Below are 17,035 nucleotides of genomic sequence, written 5' to 3'. Positions count from 1 at the left end.
CATTTGCGCAGTGATGCCAATGTTGCCAATTGAAAACTGAAAGATTGGAATTCGACTAATCAGAATAAAAGGAACTAAGATTTCTTTGGTTTGATTGGTCAAATATCAATTTCAATACAAGATTTCAAAACTTGATTTTTGTCGTACAATCGAGAAAATATTTTATTTGTCGGCAAGAGACTTTGCTTGACATTCTTTAGAATTATCTGTTATTATTTTAAACGAATCGAGTGTATGTCCGAACGGTCCGAACGTTGGAGGAAAAAATGCAGAAAGTATAGAAAGTGCAAGCAAAAAACCGAAATTTTGTCGGGCATATTGATTGGCCGACAAGACAGCCAATTGGCTGTCATCTTGTTGCAGTTCTTTTTTTTCTGAAGTAATCCTGTTCATAATCTTCGTACATCGTGACCAATGACCAAAGGCCCGCAAAGTTAGGTCGCAGAAATCAAATTTGACTAAATCGATTAAACTCTTGTCTTTGCACATGTCAGTTTTTCCGCGATTTTAATTGAAATGTCTCACCACAGCTCGAAATCTACGAGTCATGGATATTGCGAAGCTATTTTCTCAACTTCGCCCAGAAACTCTAACAAAGAGAACACTGTTCCTGCGATAAAAATGTAAGTAATTCGGTTGACATTGTTCCATTGGAAGCCGTTGCGTACATTTTGTACGTGACGGTTAAAAATTCTAATTGTCTTCAAAATAAAACTTGTAAGTCATAACGTTACTAGAAGTACTAAATAAATGTCACGTTTTTTATTTATATAATATTAAGTAATAAAATTATATAAAAATGCATATGTACGTATGTTTTTTAAGTGTAGCCTTTATTATGAAAATTTTATTTAATATTTTTATCTTTTATACTCTTTGTACATCTATTTTATTATTAAATTAAACTTACCAAATTAAAATCATTTTGTATTGCAGAAAAAAAGATTTGTGTCCTATCTTATCTAAAGAACCATCTACTTCAACAAAAAGTGAAAGCATGCTCAAAAAGACACAATGTCCTATGCAGAAGACATCAAAATATGAAATAATGGAGACTTTAAGACCTTTAAATAAATCATCCAGTGTGCAATTACCATGTGTCAAACCTACAAATCTAGTGAAGCAGGAAAATGCAATTTGTAATTTGACATCTAATGAAAAATTAAAGACACCTGTTAAAACAAGATTTTTAAATAGCGCATCTAATGACAAGACATCTGTGGTACAGTTTTGTACACCCAAACATTCTAGAACGACAAATATATCTGGTGTTAATACAAAATTCAATATTTTACCTGCTGCAAGAACACCCGTGAAATGTTATTTTAGCGATCATGCTTTGGCACAAAGCACTCCAGACTGCTTTAATGTAGTTCAGTTGGAAACTCCATCTCATAAAATTGATGATATAGTAGTTGGAGAACAAACAATGTATGATGGTGAAAGCAGTAATCTCACTGTTGGAATACGCATCAGACCTTTGAATTCCAAGTAAGTATAATTTAATTATATAACTGAATGTCACAATAAAGTATTTTATTTAAATACTTACTTTTTCTATCATTTTAATTAATTATAATTAAAATACAGAATTTATATATATCAAGATTTACTATTATTAAAAAATATTGATAGGTATGTTACAAATTGTCTTAAAAAATTATTTTATATTTTAATTAATTTTATTTTATATTTGATTATCTTTAATTATTGAATCTTTATCTATTTTAGAGAACTGAATGATCCAAAAGTTACAAGAGTTATGCAAGGGAATGGTCAGACTGTTACTGTGGAATGTGAATCCGCACATCACACTTTTATGTATGATCATTGTTTCGTCTCATATAATGATCCACTTACGCCTGGTCACGCCAGCCAAGAAATCGTTTTTCGTAATATGGTATTGCCATTAGTGCAAAACGCCTTCGAAGGTTACAATGTCTGCTTATTTGCATATGGACAGACAGGATCTGGAAAAAGTTACAGCTTAATGGGCGTAGAATCTGCGCACGTAAGTGTGCTGCCATTCGACGAAAAAGTCGGTATTATACCGAGATTCTGTCAAGAAATATTTACGCAAGCGCGTGAAAATCCACAGATTGTGACTACTGTAGAAATCAGCTATTTTGAAATATATAATGAAAAGATACACGATCTCCTGGCTAGTACAAATAATAGTTCAAAAAAAGCTCCTCTTAAAGTAAGAGAACATCCCGTTTTTGGCCCTTATGTTGTAGATCTGAGTCAGCATTGTGTGCAAAGTTACAAGGATTTACAAGTAAGTTTATAGCTTGGCAATGATAAAATAGATTATTTTTTTACATATGAGTTTAATCCTCTATTAATGTAATTTCTCTAGGCTTGGCTTAAAGTTGGAAATTCGCAAAGAGCCACAGCTGCAACTGGTATGAACGAGAAGAGCTCACGATCTCATAGTATTTTCAGTATTATATTAACTCAGGCACATTCGGATAACCAGTTGGACTGTGGATCACTTGATGCCAATCGTCGTAGTAAAATTAATCTGGTTGATTTAGCTGGTAGTGAGAGATTGAGTCAAACTTCTGCTACTGGTGATAGATTAAGAGTACGTTTTTATAATATAACGAGATTTTAGTCAAACTGCATTCAACAATTAAAAATATTTCGTATTAATTTTTTCACAATAGGAAGGCGTATCTATTAATAAATCTTTGCTTACCTTGGGAAAGGTAATTGCGTCACTCACGGAGAGTACGAACAATCGTAAACAGGGTTTTGTACCATATCGTGAATCAGTGTTGACATGGCTGCTAAAAGTGAGTACTATTTTATTTACGTATTTTAGATAATTTACACATAAGTAAAAACCTATAAGTAAAAAAATTAAATGATTGAATTTTTTATGAAAATGTGAAATTAAATTATATTTCTAAATGGATCGCACAAACGCGCGTGAATTTTTAATATAAAATTACATGTAAGATAAGCCTTACATGTAATATGATCTTCTAGTCCATTATAAAATATTATTTTAATATTTTTCTATTTTCCGTTTTCTTATATAATTAATTGTCAACTTAAATAAGTTTTATAATGTGATATTGTTTTCTTGGAAACGATAAAATTTATTCGAATTATATTAGGGAGAGAGTAATTTAGAAAAATACATCTTTATACATTTTATTGTTAAATATGTACATTATTTTATTATTCTTATTACAATATCCGGTTTTTTACACTTAATATTTCCAAGCAATGTTATCTAAATCTAAATCATGCAAGTGTGTAATGCAAAAATATTTGTGACAAAATTATTTGATATATCTGATAACATACACAGTAATCTCTAAAGAGAAAAATCTTAATAGATAATTATTACTCCACAAATATAATAAGAGTATATTAATTCTAATCTTTAATTTTATCAATCATTTTGTTAGTTATTTCTAATTACAACTTTATCTCAGAGCTAAGTACAAGTATATAATTTTGTTAGTGTAGAGTGACAATATTATATTTAATTTATTTTAAATATTATCTAAAATTGTATATTCAGTCTTGTGTATGGAGCAATTAGAGCTCCTTTATTATAAAGAACTTTATCAAATTTTAAAATTGATTGATTTTATCATATCAATTTATAGTATAAGTGCGCTTAGTATCTTACAAGCAAGATAGTTGTCAAGTACAATCTAAAATTTGTAATTATAATGATACTTTCATTCTCTTGCTTTTTTTTTAGTGTAAATCTAATTTGCATGCAAGCATCAAAACAGTTTTCTAAATTCATCGAAAAGTAAACATTCTTTATACATATATATATATATATATATATATATATATATATATATATATATATAAATGTTATAATAATTTTAGGCACTTAATTTTTTAGCAGTTTGCCATATACATAGAATTTTGCATATCTATAAATATCTGTTTATCTATCTGCATTTGTAGAAATACATCCATGTTTACACACAAAGTATATATATATATACATGTGTGTGTGTATAATAACATTTATTAGAAAACTAGTAAGCAATTAATGTTGAGGAAATTTAATCATGAAACAGTATATTAAGCGCATCTTGAAATCACAATTTTTCAAAACAAAAATACTTTTATCTAATTCAGTAGTTTTTGCAAGCATCATTTATAAGCTAATCGAATTTATTATTACTTTTTTATGTATTTATATAATCTTTGTTGTGATAATGAGCTTGATAACTTTCGCGATGATAAAATATTGCCGTCTATGATCATATATTTCGGCATACATCTTAATTTAATTCTATCTTTAATCTTACTCTTGACAAATTTATTTTATACCTTTTTTTGAAAATATAACGTTTATATGTCCAGTTAATATATTAATATATAATATATTAACACAATAATTTATTGATCTCGTATATAATATATAAAAATATATAAAATATTTAAAAAAGAATTTCAAGAAATTATTTTTTCTTATATCGTCTTACAATAAACGTATCTTCAAAAATAGGTAAATTTTTAATAGTCGTAAATGTAAAATTAATATTATTTCTTCTCAATATGGAATACTTCAAGAATTATAATATCTGTTTTTATGTATTACGATGTATTATGATTTAGCAGATTTATTTTGATTAATATTTGCAACATTTTTCTCACTATGCATTGCATCGTTTTCTTCCTCTTCTTCATGGATCCCCTCGTGACAGGAATCAGTTCGTGATTTACTTCTTATGTAAACTGCCAGGTTTCTCCTTTTCATCTCTTTGCATAAGTGGCAACTTTCTTTGGATTGTTGCTGTTTGGTTCGTTGGTTTTCCACCGATTTTTCTAAATAATAATACGAAACGAATCGTAGTCATTCTAACTTCAGTTGATGACTATACATGTTCTTTTATATATATATAAAATATATGTAATGATCCAATTATTTAGATATTTCGAGTAAGCTAAAATATTAGATTGCTGAATCTGAATTACATTATATATCTACTACATTATATATCATTATAGATCGATAAAATAATATTATAGCTCACGGTTTTTTTATCTCAAATGAATAATTAAGGATTTATTAATTTTTAGTAATATATTTATAATTGTCTATAATTTAAATCCTATTACACTTTTATTTGATATTTATGGAAATATTATTGAGTTTGATAATTTCTTCACAATTATGTATATATGCAATCAATGCAGGTATAACATTATGCATAAAGCATGAATAATTAGCTAAAGAAACAATTTAATTTAATTAGCAGATTTATATAAAGATTTTAACAAGAGAAAGTTTGATTGGATGTATTGGTAATTCTCCAAAGTTATAATTTTATTTTTACGAAAAAACACAATACAATCTCTGAGTATTGTAGGCGAATCTTTCATTTTCTCTAAGTTTTTCACTTTTTGTTATTATAATTATTTTATCATAATTTTATGAAATGCTTATGAATACGAATATTTTACAGAAAATAAAAATATTTTTTTCTCTGTTACGATAGAAATATCGGACATGTTTAAATGCATGTTTATCTATGCGTATTTATTTTGCAAGTTGAATAAAACTTATCGGTCAAACCGGTTTGTTTCCTCCTCAGTACGTTTATTCCGAGCCTGCTAACGTGAATATATATATATATATATATAGGTATAGATATCTGGCATGATATTTTTCTTGATAAACATATGGAAACATATGTTGTGCAGAAAGTTCATGAGAGAAACATGAAAAGTCAATTAATTTTTTTTTTTCGAGAAAAACATCTATACGCGAAAACACAACAGAGTAATCGAATTATTAACATTTTATTCGATGCATGTAATTGATGCAAGTATTTATGTTCAAATATCAAATTTCTCTCCAAAAAAAGGAAATACCGAACTTTCCTTAAAATATTTAAGTACACTAATAAAAATGAATAAACTCTTTTATATAAATATTTGCATTTTACACAATATTTTATATATGCATCAAATACGCATAATATTATTGCAGACAAAATATAAAACTCAATAATATTTATTAGATAAAATTTTTAATGAGATTTACATTATATGTTTATTATTAAAAGTGGACAAGTATCTTGTTAGATTGTTTACTTACAAAATAAAAATAATCTGTGAGCTTATATAATAGAATATATTATTCTGTTTACACGAAATTATATAACATAATTCAAGATAAAATGATTTAATACTTTGATTTAATCAAAACTCAAATAAGATACATATATTTTGAAATATTGTTCTGTGTTTTGTGTATATGGCGCTTTAATTTTCTGAGATCTTTTTAATATATATATATATATATTGTTATAATTAAAATAAAATATATAATTGTAGAGAAATTATCAAACTTAAGTAGATAAACGTAAATATTTTGTTTTCACTATTTAATCCATTAAATATAATTGGTTTTATTCTGCGCCAACAAGACATACCAGTATAATAGCATCGAATGACCGTCACGGTATTCGATGTGTTAATTAAAAAAATGCTAACGTAAGATCTCTTGGACTCGTTCACCTGTAGCGCCAGATAATTATATACCTTTGCTTTTGAGTCACGGAAATTCTCATCGTTCCACTTCATAGCTATTAAGATATTTGAATGTATTATGTGTAATAGTCTCAGTTGTTGCAAACATTATATTGACGGATTACATTTATATATAACGAATGATTAATTCGAAGATGCAGTCATAGAAGGATTGGAAGATACATTTAAAAAATGTCTTAAAATTTTTAAATCTGTTTAGCATTCTTCTCAAATACTCGTATCTAATTGACATTTGGCAAGGTTCTTTTATGAAGCTATTCTAATATAATCGAGAATCACTGCGTTTTGAATTTCAAACTCAATCCGGGGATTGATAACGAGAAGAGATGCTTTGAAGTCCGAAACGCGATTCGGGTCAGGTCGTCTGAAGAAACCAGCTAAAAATAGACTTGTGTATTATAGAAACATAACGTGTATACGCATGAGCTTGATGAAAACAACTAAAATCGTGAATAAATATAACGCAAATTATTTGGTCGTATATTATCTCAATATTTCTTATATCTTTTCTTGTTTAAAATAATCAGTCTCTTTTTTCACAACATTTTCACAAAAGAGAATATTGATTGAAATTTTATTAAAGATCCATCGCTCGTTTCTCAAAGTTGATGCGGCTCTTACGTATCTAATCTCAGTATAATTGCAATTAATATTATATCGTCAATAACGGTGTATTATGATTTTTGCAATATAAATGTAGATGTTCAATCAATGCATTTTTTCTGAGATAGAAGCACACATTTAAGATTATCGATATTTTATCTCACTTTATCTTATATATATTATATCATACTTTATCTTAAATAACGAGAGATTTCTTCTATTTAATTAATCTGTATTAAGATTATACAAATACGAGATACGGCAAATGTACACATCAAAATGTTATTGTCAATATCCAGTCAATAATGTAAAATTAAAAAATCAATATATGACCATGATTATCAAGATAAGCATTTCGTAAATAAACGTTCCATGCTAAAACTGATTTTCATAATTACGCAACGCTTATCTAGTTGCGATGACGTAAACAAAGACTGATTTGAATAAAAAAATGTACAATGATATGTATCTTTTTTACCATTAGTAAGTTGGAGATTAATTAATATTGCGCGTAAATTATTGTGTCTTGATGAAACTGTCCGTCCGAAGAATTATGATTATAAACACTGTAATAGTTATATACGCGATTAATAAAATGCGGTATGTAAAACGGTACGAATTTGCAATAATGTAATCGTTATCTGTTTTTATTCAAATTAAATTCTTTTTCGATGTATGATAGTACATTTAAACTGTAACGGTATAACGTAATAGATAATTATATATGATAAGAACAATTATTATTCCTATTATTATAATATCTTACATTTAAAATATTGAATATTCGATTGGTTTGGAATGTATTTATACTTTATATTTTTATAACGAGAATGTATTAGCAAAACGTTGACTCAATTAGTATTTTCAATCTGCATTATATAAAAGTGTATATACACTCGTTATTTTATCAAGTGTATATACCGCATTTTTAATCTGATAGATATCGCGATGTAATTGTACATACTGATATTGTGTACATTTAAATCGCGGCAGAAATACAATATCAGAGTTCACAAATATCTTTTACAATTTATTATTATTATAATATATATATATATATATATATATATATATATATATATATATCTTTTTTTTGTCATAATATTCATCTCTTTATACATATATATATAAAACTATTGTACTATAATTAAAATTTTTTTATTTGAAATTTTTATTTTTATTTATAATTTTTAATTTATTGTATTATAAATATTACTCAATTTACTCTGCATACTCTGTTAACTTTGAAAGACTTTTTTTTTTTTTAAAAGAGCTATTGTGCACAAAAAGCCATTGTGTATAAAAAGCTATTGTGTCGATTGCAATATTTCCCTGTACAAATGATTGTACTGGAAAGTCTTATACTTTCGCAATATTTTTGGCTGCTGATACACGTTTACATTTTGTTTTCAATCTCCTCCAGAATATCTTTATATAGATATCATTAATTGGTAATGATAAATTTAGAATAATAAAAAAAGAAGATATGTCGATATTATTTATTTTATTTAAAATATTTGAGTACGAATATAATTTTGAAAGGATTCAAATAATTGAAGTAACTGGTCTTTTTAATTCGTGTTTAATTCGAGGACTTAAAAATACAATATATATGTGAGCTTTTTGATCCATACTGACAATAATAAAAATCAGTGATAAGATATGTCTTTCTGTAGATAAACGCAACGACATATTATCTTGAACTTGTCAGCTATACTCATATTTTCTTCTTGAAAAAAATATATATGATCCTTATTTTATATTATACTTGTTTTATATTCGCAATCTAATGTTTAAAAACGTATTAAAACATTGTTAAAAATTAGAATTGGATTAGAATTGGAAATATATTTTTTCGTTTATTAATTTAATATTTTTGTAAATTAACGTCTGAGCGCACTTTTTATTTACATTAAAAAATAATTTTGTATGGCGCCTGTAGAATCCAGATAATTAATGATGTTTAATAAATATCATTAATTATCTGCACATCATTAATTGATCTGCTACGTCTGTTATATTTTTACGAAGTAAAATATGCGCCAATCATTATCTTATCTAATGTACAGGATCTAAGATTAATCTTTTATTTATGGTTTTTTGATTAAAATGCAATAAATCTTTTTTATCGAGAATATCGATATATCGATAAGAGTTCTTTCTTGACTCTTTAAATATCGCGATAAAAATTTGATCTTTGTTGAAACTTAAGACAAATTTCTCTTTATCTTTCTTTTCTGAACAAAAATTCACTAAAAAATAAGATTTTGAAATCTATTATTATTTTCCTGTTCAATTTGCATAAAAATTATTTGTTTTCAATTGCTTATATCTTAAAAATTATTAACATTTTTGTTTAATAAATAAAAGAAAAAAATTTACTCCGAATTTTGGCAAAAGAAATTATGATTAAACGAAAATCCTGTAGGTCTTTTTCGTTTAATAATGAAGGAATGTTGCGGGTTATTATAACACTACAGTAATTAGAGGAAAAAAAATATCAGTAATTAAATAACAAGGTCTAAGACTAATGAATAGAAAACGCGCTAATTTCTACAATATGAATGTGATACACATATTGTGTTTCCACAAACACATTGTCAGCTTCAAATTGAACATATTTATACTCACTGGTGCTACTGCACTTGAAGTAATCTCTGTTCCATGGTTGTTCATAATCGCGATACTGCGGATTTCTCGAATATCCATAAGTAAATACTTCCGGTATGTAAACGAGATCCATAACGATTTTTCGATTAGCCACTGACAGTTCAAGTCAAAAATGTCAATGTCAGAATTGTCAGCGAGTCTCTCGTTAGCGACTCATATTCTTGAGTGTGATTCTTTTTCTCAAGATGCTACAGTTACTCCAAGAAGATGTGGATGAAACGTGTGCGTCACGTCTCGTGCTTAATCGTAGAAACGTAGTTTCTTCTTTCTAAAAGGCGTCAGTTTGCTCCGTCGCTGATCGTTTCTGCTTTGAACTAACGAAACGTGGATGTCTAACACATATATAATGTTTATCTGTCCGTCTCCCTCTTCTCCCCCTCCACTCCACTTTACCGGTTCTACGTCCTCTCCGTTCCCCTCTACCGCTTTTTTCGCGATACATACATCTTCCGTCCTTCGGAATGCGTATACGCTTGTTTACGCTCACAATGTGCCCCACCTTCCGCTCCTCCAATCACCTTCGTCGCTTCTCGCGGATTTGCGCGACGCGCAAAAGGTAGCAATGTGCGTGACAACGAAAATCGCATGCGTACGTGCTTACGTGCGTGCGTGCACGCGTGCGTAGATGCGTATTAGTGCTCTTGCTTTTTATTTTATTGTCGGTTAAATTCATTTTAAAAAATTTAATAAATTTTAATAAATAAAATAATATATTTATTAATCATATTTGTGAATTGAAATAATATAGCTTTCGATTATAGACAAATATTTATTGAATACAGTTAATTTACTATTGTCATAATCGTAAAAGATATTATATAATATATATATAATACATATTATATATATATAGATAAAGATGTGGTAATATTGTACATGTATTGTATATATTGTTAAAATAAATAGAAATTATTATATTATTTATTTTTGACTTTCGAAAAATTTTGGCTCTCGAAAAATAAACTATTAAAAATTTTAATTTTATTTAAATTTATTTTTTTTTTCAGATATACCACATAAAGAAACAATATATATATATATATTTTTTACATTATCTCTTTATCTATTTATTGATGGAAAAAAACAGTCTGTCAATGATTGATAGCAATTTTTAAAGCGACGATATCCGGTCATAAAATTATCATTTGTAATTGATGATTTTCGATGTTTGTTACAATACACGATAAACGCTGTATTTTTTTTGCATCAAGATTAGATATAATTTTAATGCTAAAAATATACCATGGCTTAAAGCGCCACGTATTGCATATATGAATATTTGTATATGTGACAAATTCACATATTTTTATCCAGTTCATGTTATGCTTATGTAGCAAGAAAATTGTAACGTAGCAAAAAAATCAAACGTAATAAAAAATGAAATCCTTAAGCATGACAGAAAAGAAATATAAATTCCTTATTTTGCTTCAAAAAACATTTTTAATTTAAAGCAAAGGAAAGCGAAGAGATGTAACATTACTTGTATATTTTTCTTGGATGTGAACATTATTTATATGTTTTTCTCGTCGTAATGATTTGATTATGACATATAATTTTATATAATACTATACATATAATTTTAATAATATATAAAAAATACGGATTGTGAGGAAAAATTTCCAAGAGATAAAAATATAAGTACATCATCGTGTAAAAATATACATAAATATTTCTATAGGAGAGTTTAGGAGGAAATTCACGGACGGCGATGTTAGGAACGGTATCGCCAGCTAATATTCACGTGGAAGAAACTCTAGCGACTCTTCGATACGCATGCCAAGCCAGAGCTATAGTCAATCGAATCCGTATCAACGAGGATCCACATGATCGTGTAATTCGGTAAAATATTTCCCCTTGAAATACATTTTAATAAGAACTTGATATTTATCATCAGGATTACACTCTGCAAAACTGTTAAAACATAAAAATTACGCAAATATGAAGAAAAAAATACAAAAAAGTTAAAATGTTATTACTATACATTTGAATAAAATATATATATATATGTATTAATAGTTTAATTTATTCAAATAGAGAATTACAAGCTGAAGTTCAACGTTTACGCGGGATGCGAGAGGGATATGAAAAGCAAATTGGAGTTATACCTCGTCGATTACTCAATTGCATCGAACCAATGCATCAGTCCGATGGCGAAGTTAAGCGAAAGCAAAAGGAGATTGATAAATTGAAGGATCAGTTGAAGAAAACGGAAGAGCAATTGGCCGCGACTCAAATGTAAGTAAAATAATTGGATCTCTTATGTATAAAAGAATAATATTATGAAGTAAAATCTATATTTATTCCCCTGTATAGTAATTATATATATATATTTTAATTTCAAATAAATTATCTTCAATTAACCGTAAGAAAAGAAATAAACCAGAATTTTGTAATTACAAAATGTAACTTTTAAGTAAGGATTTTATAATATATATGTTTTATGATGTTAAGCTATTTATTATTATTTTATTATTGTTGAGAGGTCGAAAGTTATAATCAATTTTATTCTTTGTAGTAAAATTTGTCAAAGTTTTAGGATTTATGTATCCGTAAATGAAGCTAACTACTGTGTGGAAGCATACATAGTGTCGTTAAGTCTGTACAGAAATTTCGCAAATTTGTTTAATGACTTTTTATGATTTATATTAGATTAGGTAATACCTAATCGTTAAGATACGTATAATTACAGGAGCTGGCGCGAAAAGCTCCAGAGAGCTGAGGAGAAAAAAAGTTCGGAGCTTAAATATTTGCGTCGTTGTGGAATCGCCATCGAGATTGATTTTCGTGAAAAAGATAAACAACCTTGTCTCGTAAATCTCGCGGCCGATCCTATGTTATCCGGTACGCTTTTGTATCTTTTACCTCCAGGTTTGGTTCGTGTTGGGAAAAGTAGCGGACCTGAATCTACTCTCAGAAAGCTGGATATCATGTTGGATGGACCTCTTGTTAGGGAATTGCACTGGTTAGTCAAAGACTGTGTGTGCCTGTTTTTCTTCGTCTTTGGGGCTCGAATAGAAAAAAAGGAAATAGAGGAGATATTTTTCTAGTGTGGATGCTGACTTTTTTTTTGTCAAATGCATTTTTTAATATGCTGTGTGAATTTATATTTCTTCTATTATATGCTAACAACTTTAAAACGTTCTCGGAAACACTTTCTAAAAAATATAAAATATTATGAATTAAAAGCTATATGTATTTTAAAATAATTTATTTTTTATAAATAATCACATATTTCTGCTAACAATTTCTGTTAATGTGTTGGTTGCGTTCCTAAAAGTCATTTAAAAAAATGTTTCAGTTTTGCAATTGTATTTTTAATAATATCATGGGCGTCACAAAAATGTTGTCCTTTCACGGAAAAACATATGTCAATATTGAATCTGACATTTTCATTACTCTATACATTTGTTACAACATGGTTGACTTGCTAGTTTCTGCAGCACAATATAATATTAAATATTTATTTAAATTGTAAATATATATATATATATTCTCAAGCTTATGCTGTTATTTCGTACATGTTAAAAGATAAATGATTATTATTCTATTAGAAATACTTAAGATAAAAATTTTTCTCATTTTTTTTCAATTTCTACAAATTCCAAGAACTTTTTAAAGTTATGTATTTCTACGTCTCAAGACGTTGTTTTTTTTTTTTTTACTGTTCTAATCTTAATGCATGCATAATACTGCTATTATTCAACTAATGAGGATGTAATAGTAACAATTATTAACTTGTACAAATTATTTTATCGATTAATTAAACTCTGGCAGTTGTGAAATGAATTCTGTATTTCTTGTAAGTCTATATAAGCGTTATCAATTTTTAAAATTTTTCTTATATACACATTCTATTTATAATTATATTGTGCCATATTTTATAATTAGTAATCATATGACATTATACAGACTTTATTAGGGATTTACAAAGTTACTGAGTAAATTGGAATCTGTGAATAAGTCGGAGACTTAGAGTATAATATTTAATATATAATATTTAAATTGTGTGTACAATGAGTTGCAGCTTGTTTTAAAATGGAGTTACGTATTTGGTGAAAATTGAATATTCATCGAAACTAATGCAATGCTTATTTTAACTGTCTGAATATTCCAATTTTTATTAACACATGCACATTGATATATTTAATCTCTTTTCTTTATCGTCTTATATACATATTATTTATCAATTGCGTTTGTTACATTTTTTTTCGTTTTTTTAGCTCTATCGAAAATAAGGAGGGAAAATTAATTTTAACACCCGAAATGGACGGAGACACGTACGTCAATGGGCAGGTAATAATAGCGAATAACATATGATATGTTGGTTGTTTATAAAAAAGATAAAAAAATTCTATGAGACTATTTCTCTATTACCTTGTAGATAATAACTGGAAAAATTACGCTTAAACACGGCGATCGCTTAGTCATCGGTGGTAATCATTATTTCAAAGTCCTAAATCCATATGATGATCCCTGCAATATCAAGCTTTCCACACAAGCGATAGACTTTGAATTTGCATATCAAGAAATTCTCCGAGTACAAGAAGAAAGGTATATATTGCTCAGTATAAACATAAAAAAATGGAAAGATATTAAATCTTGATTGAAAAGAATTAGAACACAGTTGTTTTGTATAAATATATGTATTATTAACGATTATTTCAGTCATCATGAATGTACTTTATACTATCTGTCATTACTAATTATACAGAGATGATAGCAAATTCATTCATTGAAGATTTAATCAAAATGTTTAATGGTTTTATGCTTTCGCTATCTGTACTATTATTAATGATATAATTTCACATTGTTATTAAGACCTTATCATTAGTGATATAAATACTTTCAATTGCGTTCTACTTTTTTTTTCATCGACAAAATATCGTGACGGCTATCATTTTTATACGCAGTAATTTTTCCTTTATATAGATTAAGAGCAGAACTAGAAGAGTCGAAACAAAAAGCGATAAAGGAACTGGAAAATGCCAAACGCGAAGTAGAATTGCAACTCGGCTTGCAAAAATCAACATATGAACATAAAATTGAAATTCTCGGCTCCACTCTGGAAGAGCAACAGCACGCACTCGAACAAATTAATCGTAGAAAGAAAGAACTGGAATTGGAAAAGGAATTACTCGTAACAGAAGTGGAAACCAACAATAAGCTTAAGAAGATACAACTGGAAGAAAGTCACGTGAAATTTTCGCCATATAAATCAAACTTTTGGCAAGAACTGGAAAATATCCTGAACGAGAAAACTGCGGATATCGAGAGTGCGCTAAAAACAAAACTTGATCAAAAAGCAATAACTGCTGGTGGCATAAGTTTGCATGAAATGCATATACTTGTCAAGGAAGCGACTCAGCGATGTAAAGAAGCCGGATATAATTATGTGAGTTATTTTACAACAATTATATATACACAATTTTTTTACGCAGAATATCCAGTGAATATAAGTTAAGATAATTTATCGTATAATAGAGTAAAAATATATAAAATATGTTTAAGAATAATTTTTTTATGATTTTACAATTTATTACAATTTACTTTAGTATGATACAATTATATGATAAGGTTGATATTACTGTTATTATTACAACTGATCTCGGTAACAATTATAAGATATAGTTGCAGCAAATTTGATAGCTATAGCAATATACTTTGACTTCAGCTTGCTTTTAAAAAATCTATTTTTTTCACACAAAAAAAAATATTTTAAAAGAAAATATATAGAAACACGTTTAAATTTTTATATTTAAAACATTCTCTGAAAGTTTTATTTATTTTTTATCTCATATTAGACTTATTAAAAGATATAAAACATATTATAAGTCTAATAATATTAATTATACTATTATAATTTACTGGATATAATACTCTATGTAAAATTGTGCATACATAATTATTACATCAACTTTTCCTGCAAAATTTTCATGCTACTTTCTGTTTCTAGGAATTTGATCAACAACAAATAATAGTGAAAAAGAACTTACATTCAGTGATTCGTGTTCGTGATAAAAGCAATATGATGGAGACATTGTGGCAACCAATGGACTTTTTAGATTGGGCCCATCGCTTGAGAAACTGTGATATAAAAGACTCAATAAAAGAACTGCGGGATTCCCCTTACAATTGGGAACCTTATGATACAACAGAAGAATTCGAAAACTCTTTAAACAAGAGTCGAATTTCGATAAATATAACACCTGTAAAAAAGCAATTGAATGAGAGCATTCATCAACTTTCCATGGACGCATCTTTGTTGGAACCGACTTTAATTGATCAATCTTCCGTAACGCACGATCAACAGGAGGATATAAATGCGTGTCTTACTCAAATTGAAGTTGCCACAAAAACCTTGAACAAGTTGTGCCTATATCAGAATCACAATATTAAGCCAATCGATGAATCGTTAACTAAGATGCAAGATATTATTGAAACCTTAAAAAATATCTTGCAGAATAAAAATTTAAGTGAATGTGAAGATACAAGTACAAATTCGATAAACAGTGCCAACAATACAGTCATTGATGTAACAAATGATATAAAGACCATCTTCCAGAATAGAGATCTAAACAAATGCAAAGAAGAAAATACAATTTCAGATAATGCCAGTAATAACAACATAGGTAAAGCATTAACTACAAAAAATGATGTTAAAAATTGTATGTCACCAAAGAAATCTAGCATGCAAAGTAACATTGTGTCAGATGTGAAAATTGAAGTCTCAAAAAAAGTAAAATTTGATAAAAAATCGTCAATGAGTTCGATAAAATAAGCAATAGCTATTTAAAATAATAGTTTTTATACAAAACTTTGTAACTATCATCGTTTCAAAAATATCTTATTGTGACTGAATAATACTACAAATAATGATACATATTGTTTCACAGATTTAGACACTTGTAACATTTAATTAATTTATATCTTTTAATAACTTTTAAATAATTCATTATAAATACTTTTTGTTTTTCTATGTTTTATTATTTTATCAAGTTCTATTTAATTTTTAAATTTTGTTTGCATCATAAAACGATTTTACTTTATATAACCTAATTAAGAGGCTTAGTAACAGAGATACTACGATATAGCAAAAAAATTACTTATTTGAAGAATAAGTTAAGTAAAAAGAGATTTTATAACTTATTATATAAATATTATATGAATTGTATATTGTACATGTAAGTCTAGTTAATGATATATTAATTACTAATTAAAA

The 17,035-nt window shown here is 27.4% G+C and overlaps 2 protein-coding genes across 3 annotated transcripts; one reads left to right on the top strand and one right to left on the bottom strand.

Annotated features, from left to right (window-relative positions):
• The first annotated feature begins 408 nt into the window (after positions 1 to 408).
• Neb (kinesin family member nebbish) lies at positions 409 to 16,915 on the top strand. Of its 2 annotated transcripts, XM_072898530.1 has the most exons (12): positions 409 to 623; positions 937 to 1,491; positions 1,732 to 2,278; positions 2,360 to 2,587; positions 2,670 to 2,798; positions 11,495 to 11,655; positions 11,851 to 12,051; positions 12,506 to 12,778; positions 14,037 to 14,109; positions 14,198 to 14,367; positions 14,746 to 15,208; positions 15,770 to 16,914. In XM_072898530.1, exons 1-12 carry the CDS (start codon positions 517 to 519, stop codon positions 16,592 to 16,594), a joined length of 3,732 nt encoding a protein of 1,243 aa, XP_072754631.1. In that variant the 5' UTR covers positions 409 to 516; the 3' UTR covers positions 16,595 to 16,914. The 2 variants fall into 2 exon arrangements, with proteins under 2 accessions (XP_072754631.1, XP_072754632.1); XM_072898531.1 differs by lacking the exon at positions 12,506 to 12,778 and having other exon boundaries at positions 15,770 to 16,915.
• LOC140669069 (uncharacterized) lies at positions 3,189 to 10,191 on the bottom strand. Its single transcript, XM_072898556.1, has 2 exons — positions 9,778 to 10,191; positions 3,189 to 4,812 (listed from the first exon to the last, which is right to left on the bottom strand). Exons 1-2 carry the CDS (start codon positions 9,887 to 9,889, stop codon positions 4,592 to 4,594), a joined length of 333 nt encoding a protein of 110 aa, XP_072754657.1. The 5' UTR covers positions 9,890 to 10,191; the 3' UTR covers positions 3,189 to 4,591.
• Positions 16,916 to 17,035: the final 120 nt, after the last annotated feature.

Source organism: Anoplolepis gracilipes, chromosome 8, assembly GCF_047496725.1.
Source record: "Anoplolepis gracilipes chromosome 8, ASM4749672v1, whole genome shotgun sequence".
NCBI lineage: Eukaryota > Metazoa > Arthropoda > Insecta > Hymenoptera > Formicidae > Anoplolepis > Anoplolepis gracilipes.
This window is presented reverse-complemented; position numbering and strand designations above follow the sequence as displayed.

Bases quoted from the DNA above. Each gene is read 5' to 3' on its own strand.
- Neb (XM_072898530.1), top strand. From the start codon at position 517: ATGTCTCACCACAGCTCGAAATCTACGAGTCATGGATATTGCGAAGCT. The intron at 2,799-11,494 runs GTGAGTACTATT...ATATTTCTATAG, and splicing joins TGTTGACATGGCTGCTAAAA to GAGAGTTTAGGAGGAAATTC. The intron at 14,368-14,745 runs GTATATATTGCT...TCCTTTATATAG, and splicing joins CTCCGAGTACAAGAAGAAAG to ATTAAGAGCAGAACTAGAAG.
- LOC140669069 (XM_072898556.1), bottom strand. From the start codon at position 9,889: ATGGATCTCGTTTACATACCGGAAGTATTTACTTATGGATATTCGAGA. The intron at 4,813-9,777 runs GTGAGTATAAAT...ATTATTATTTAG, and splicing joins CTTCAAGTGCAGTAGCACCA to AAAAATCGGTGGAAAACCAA.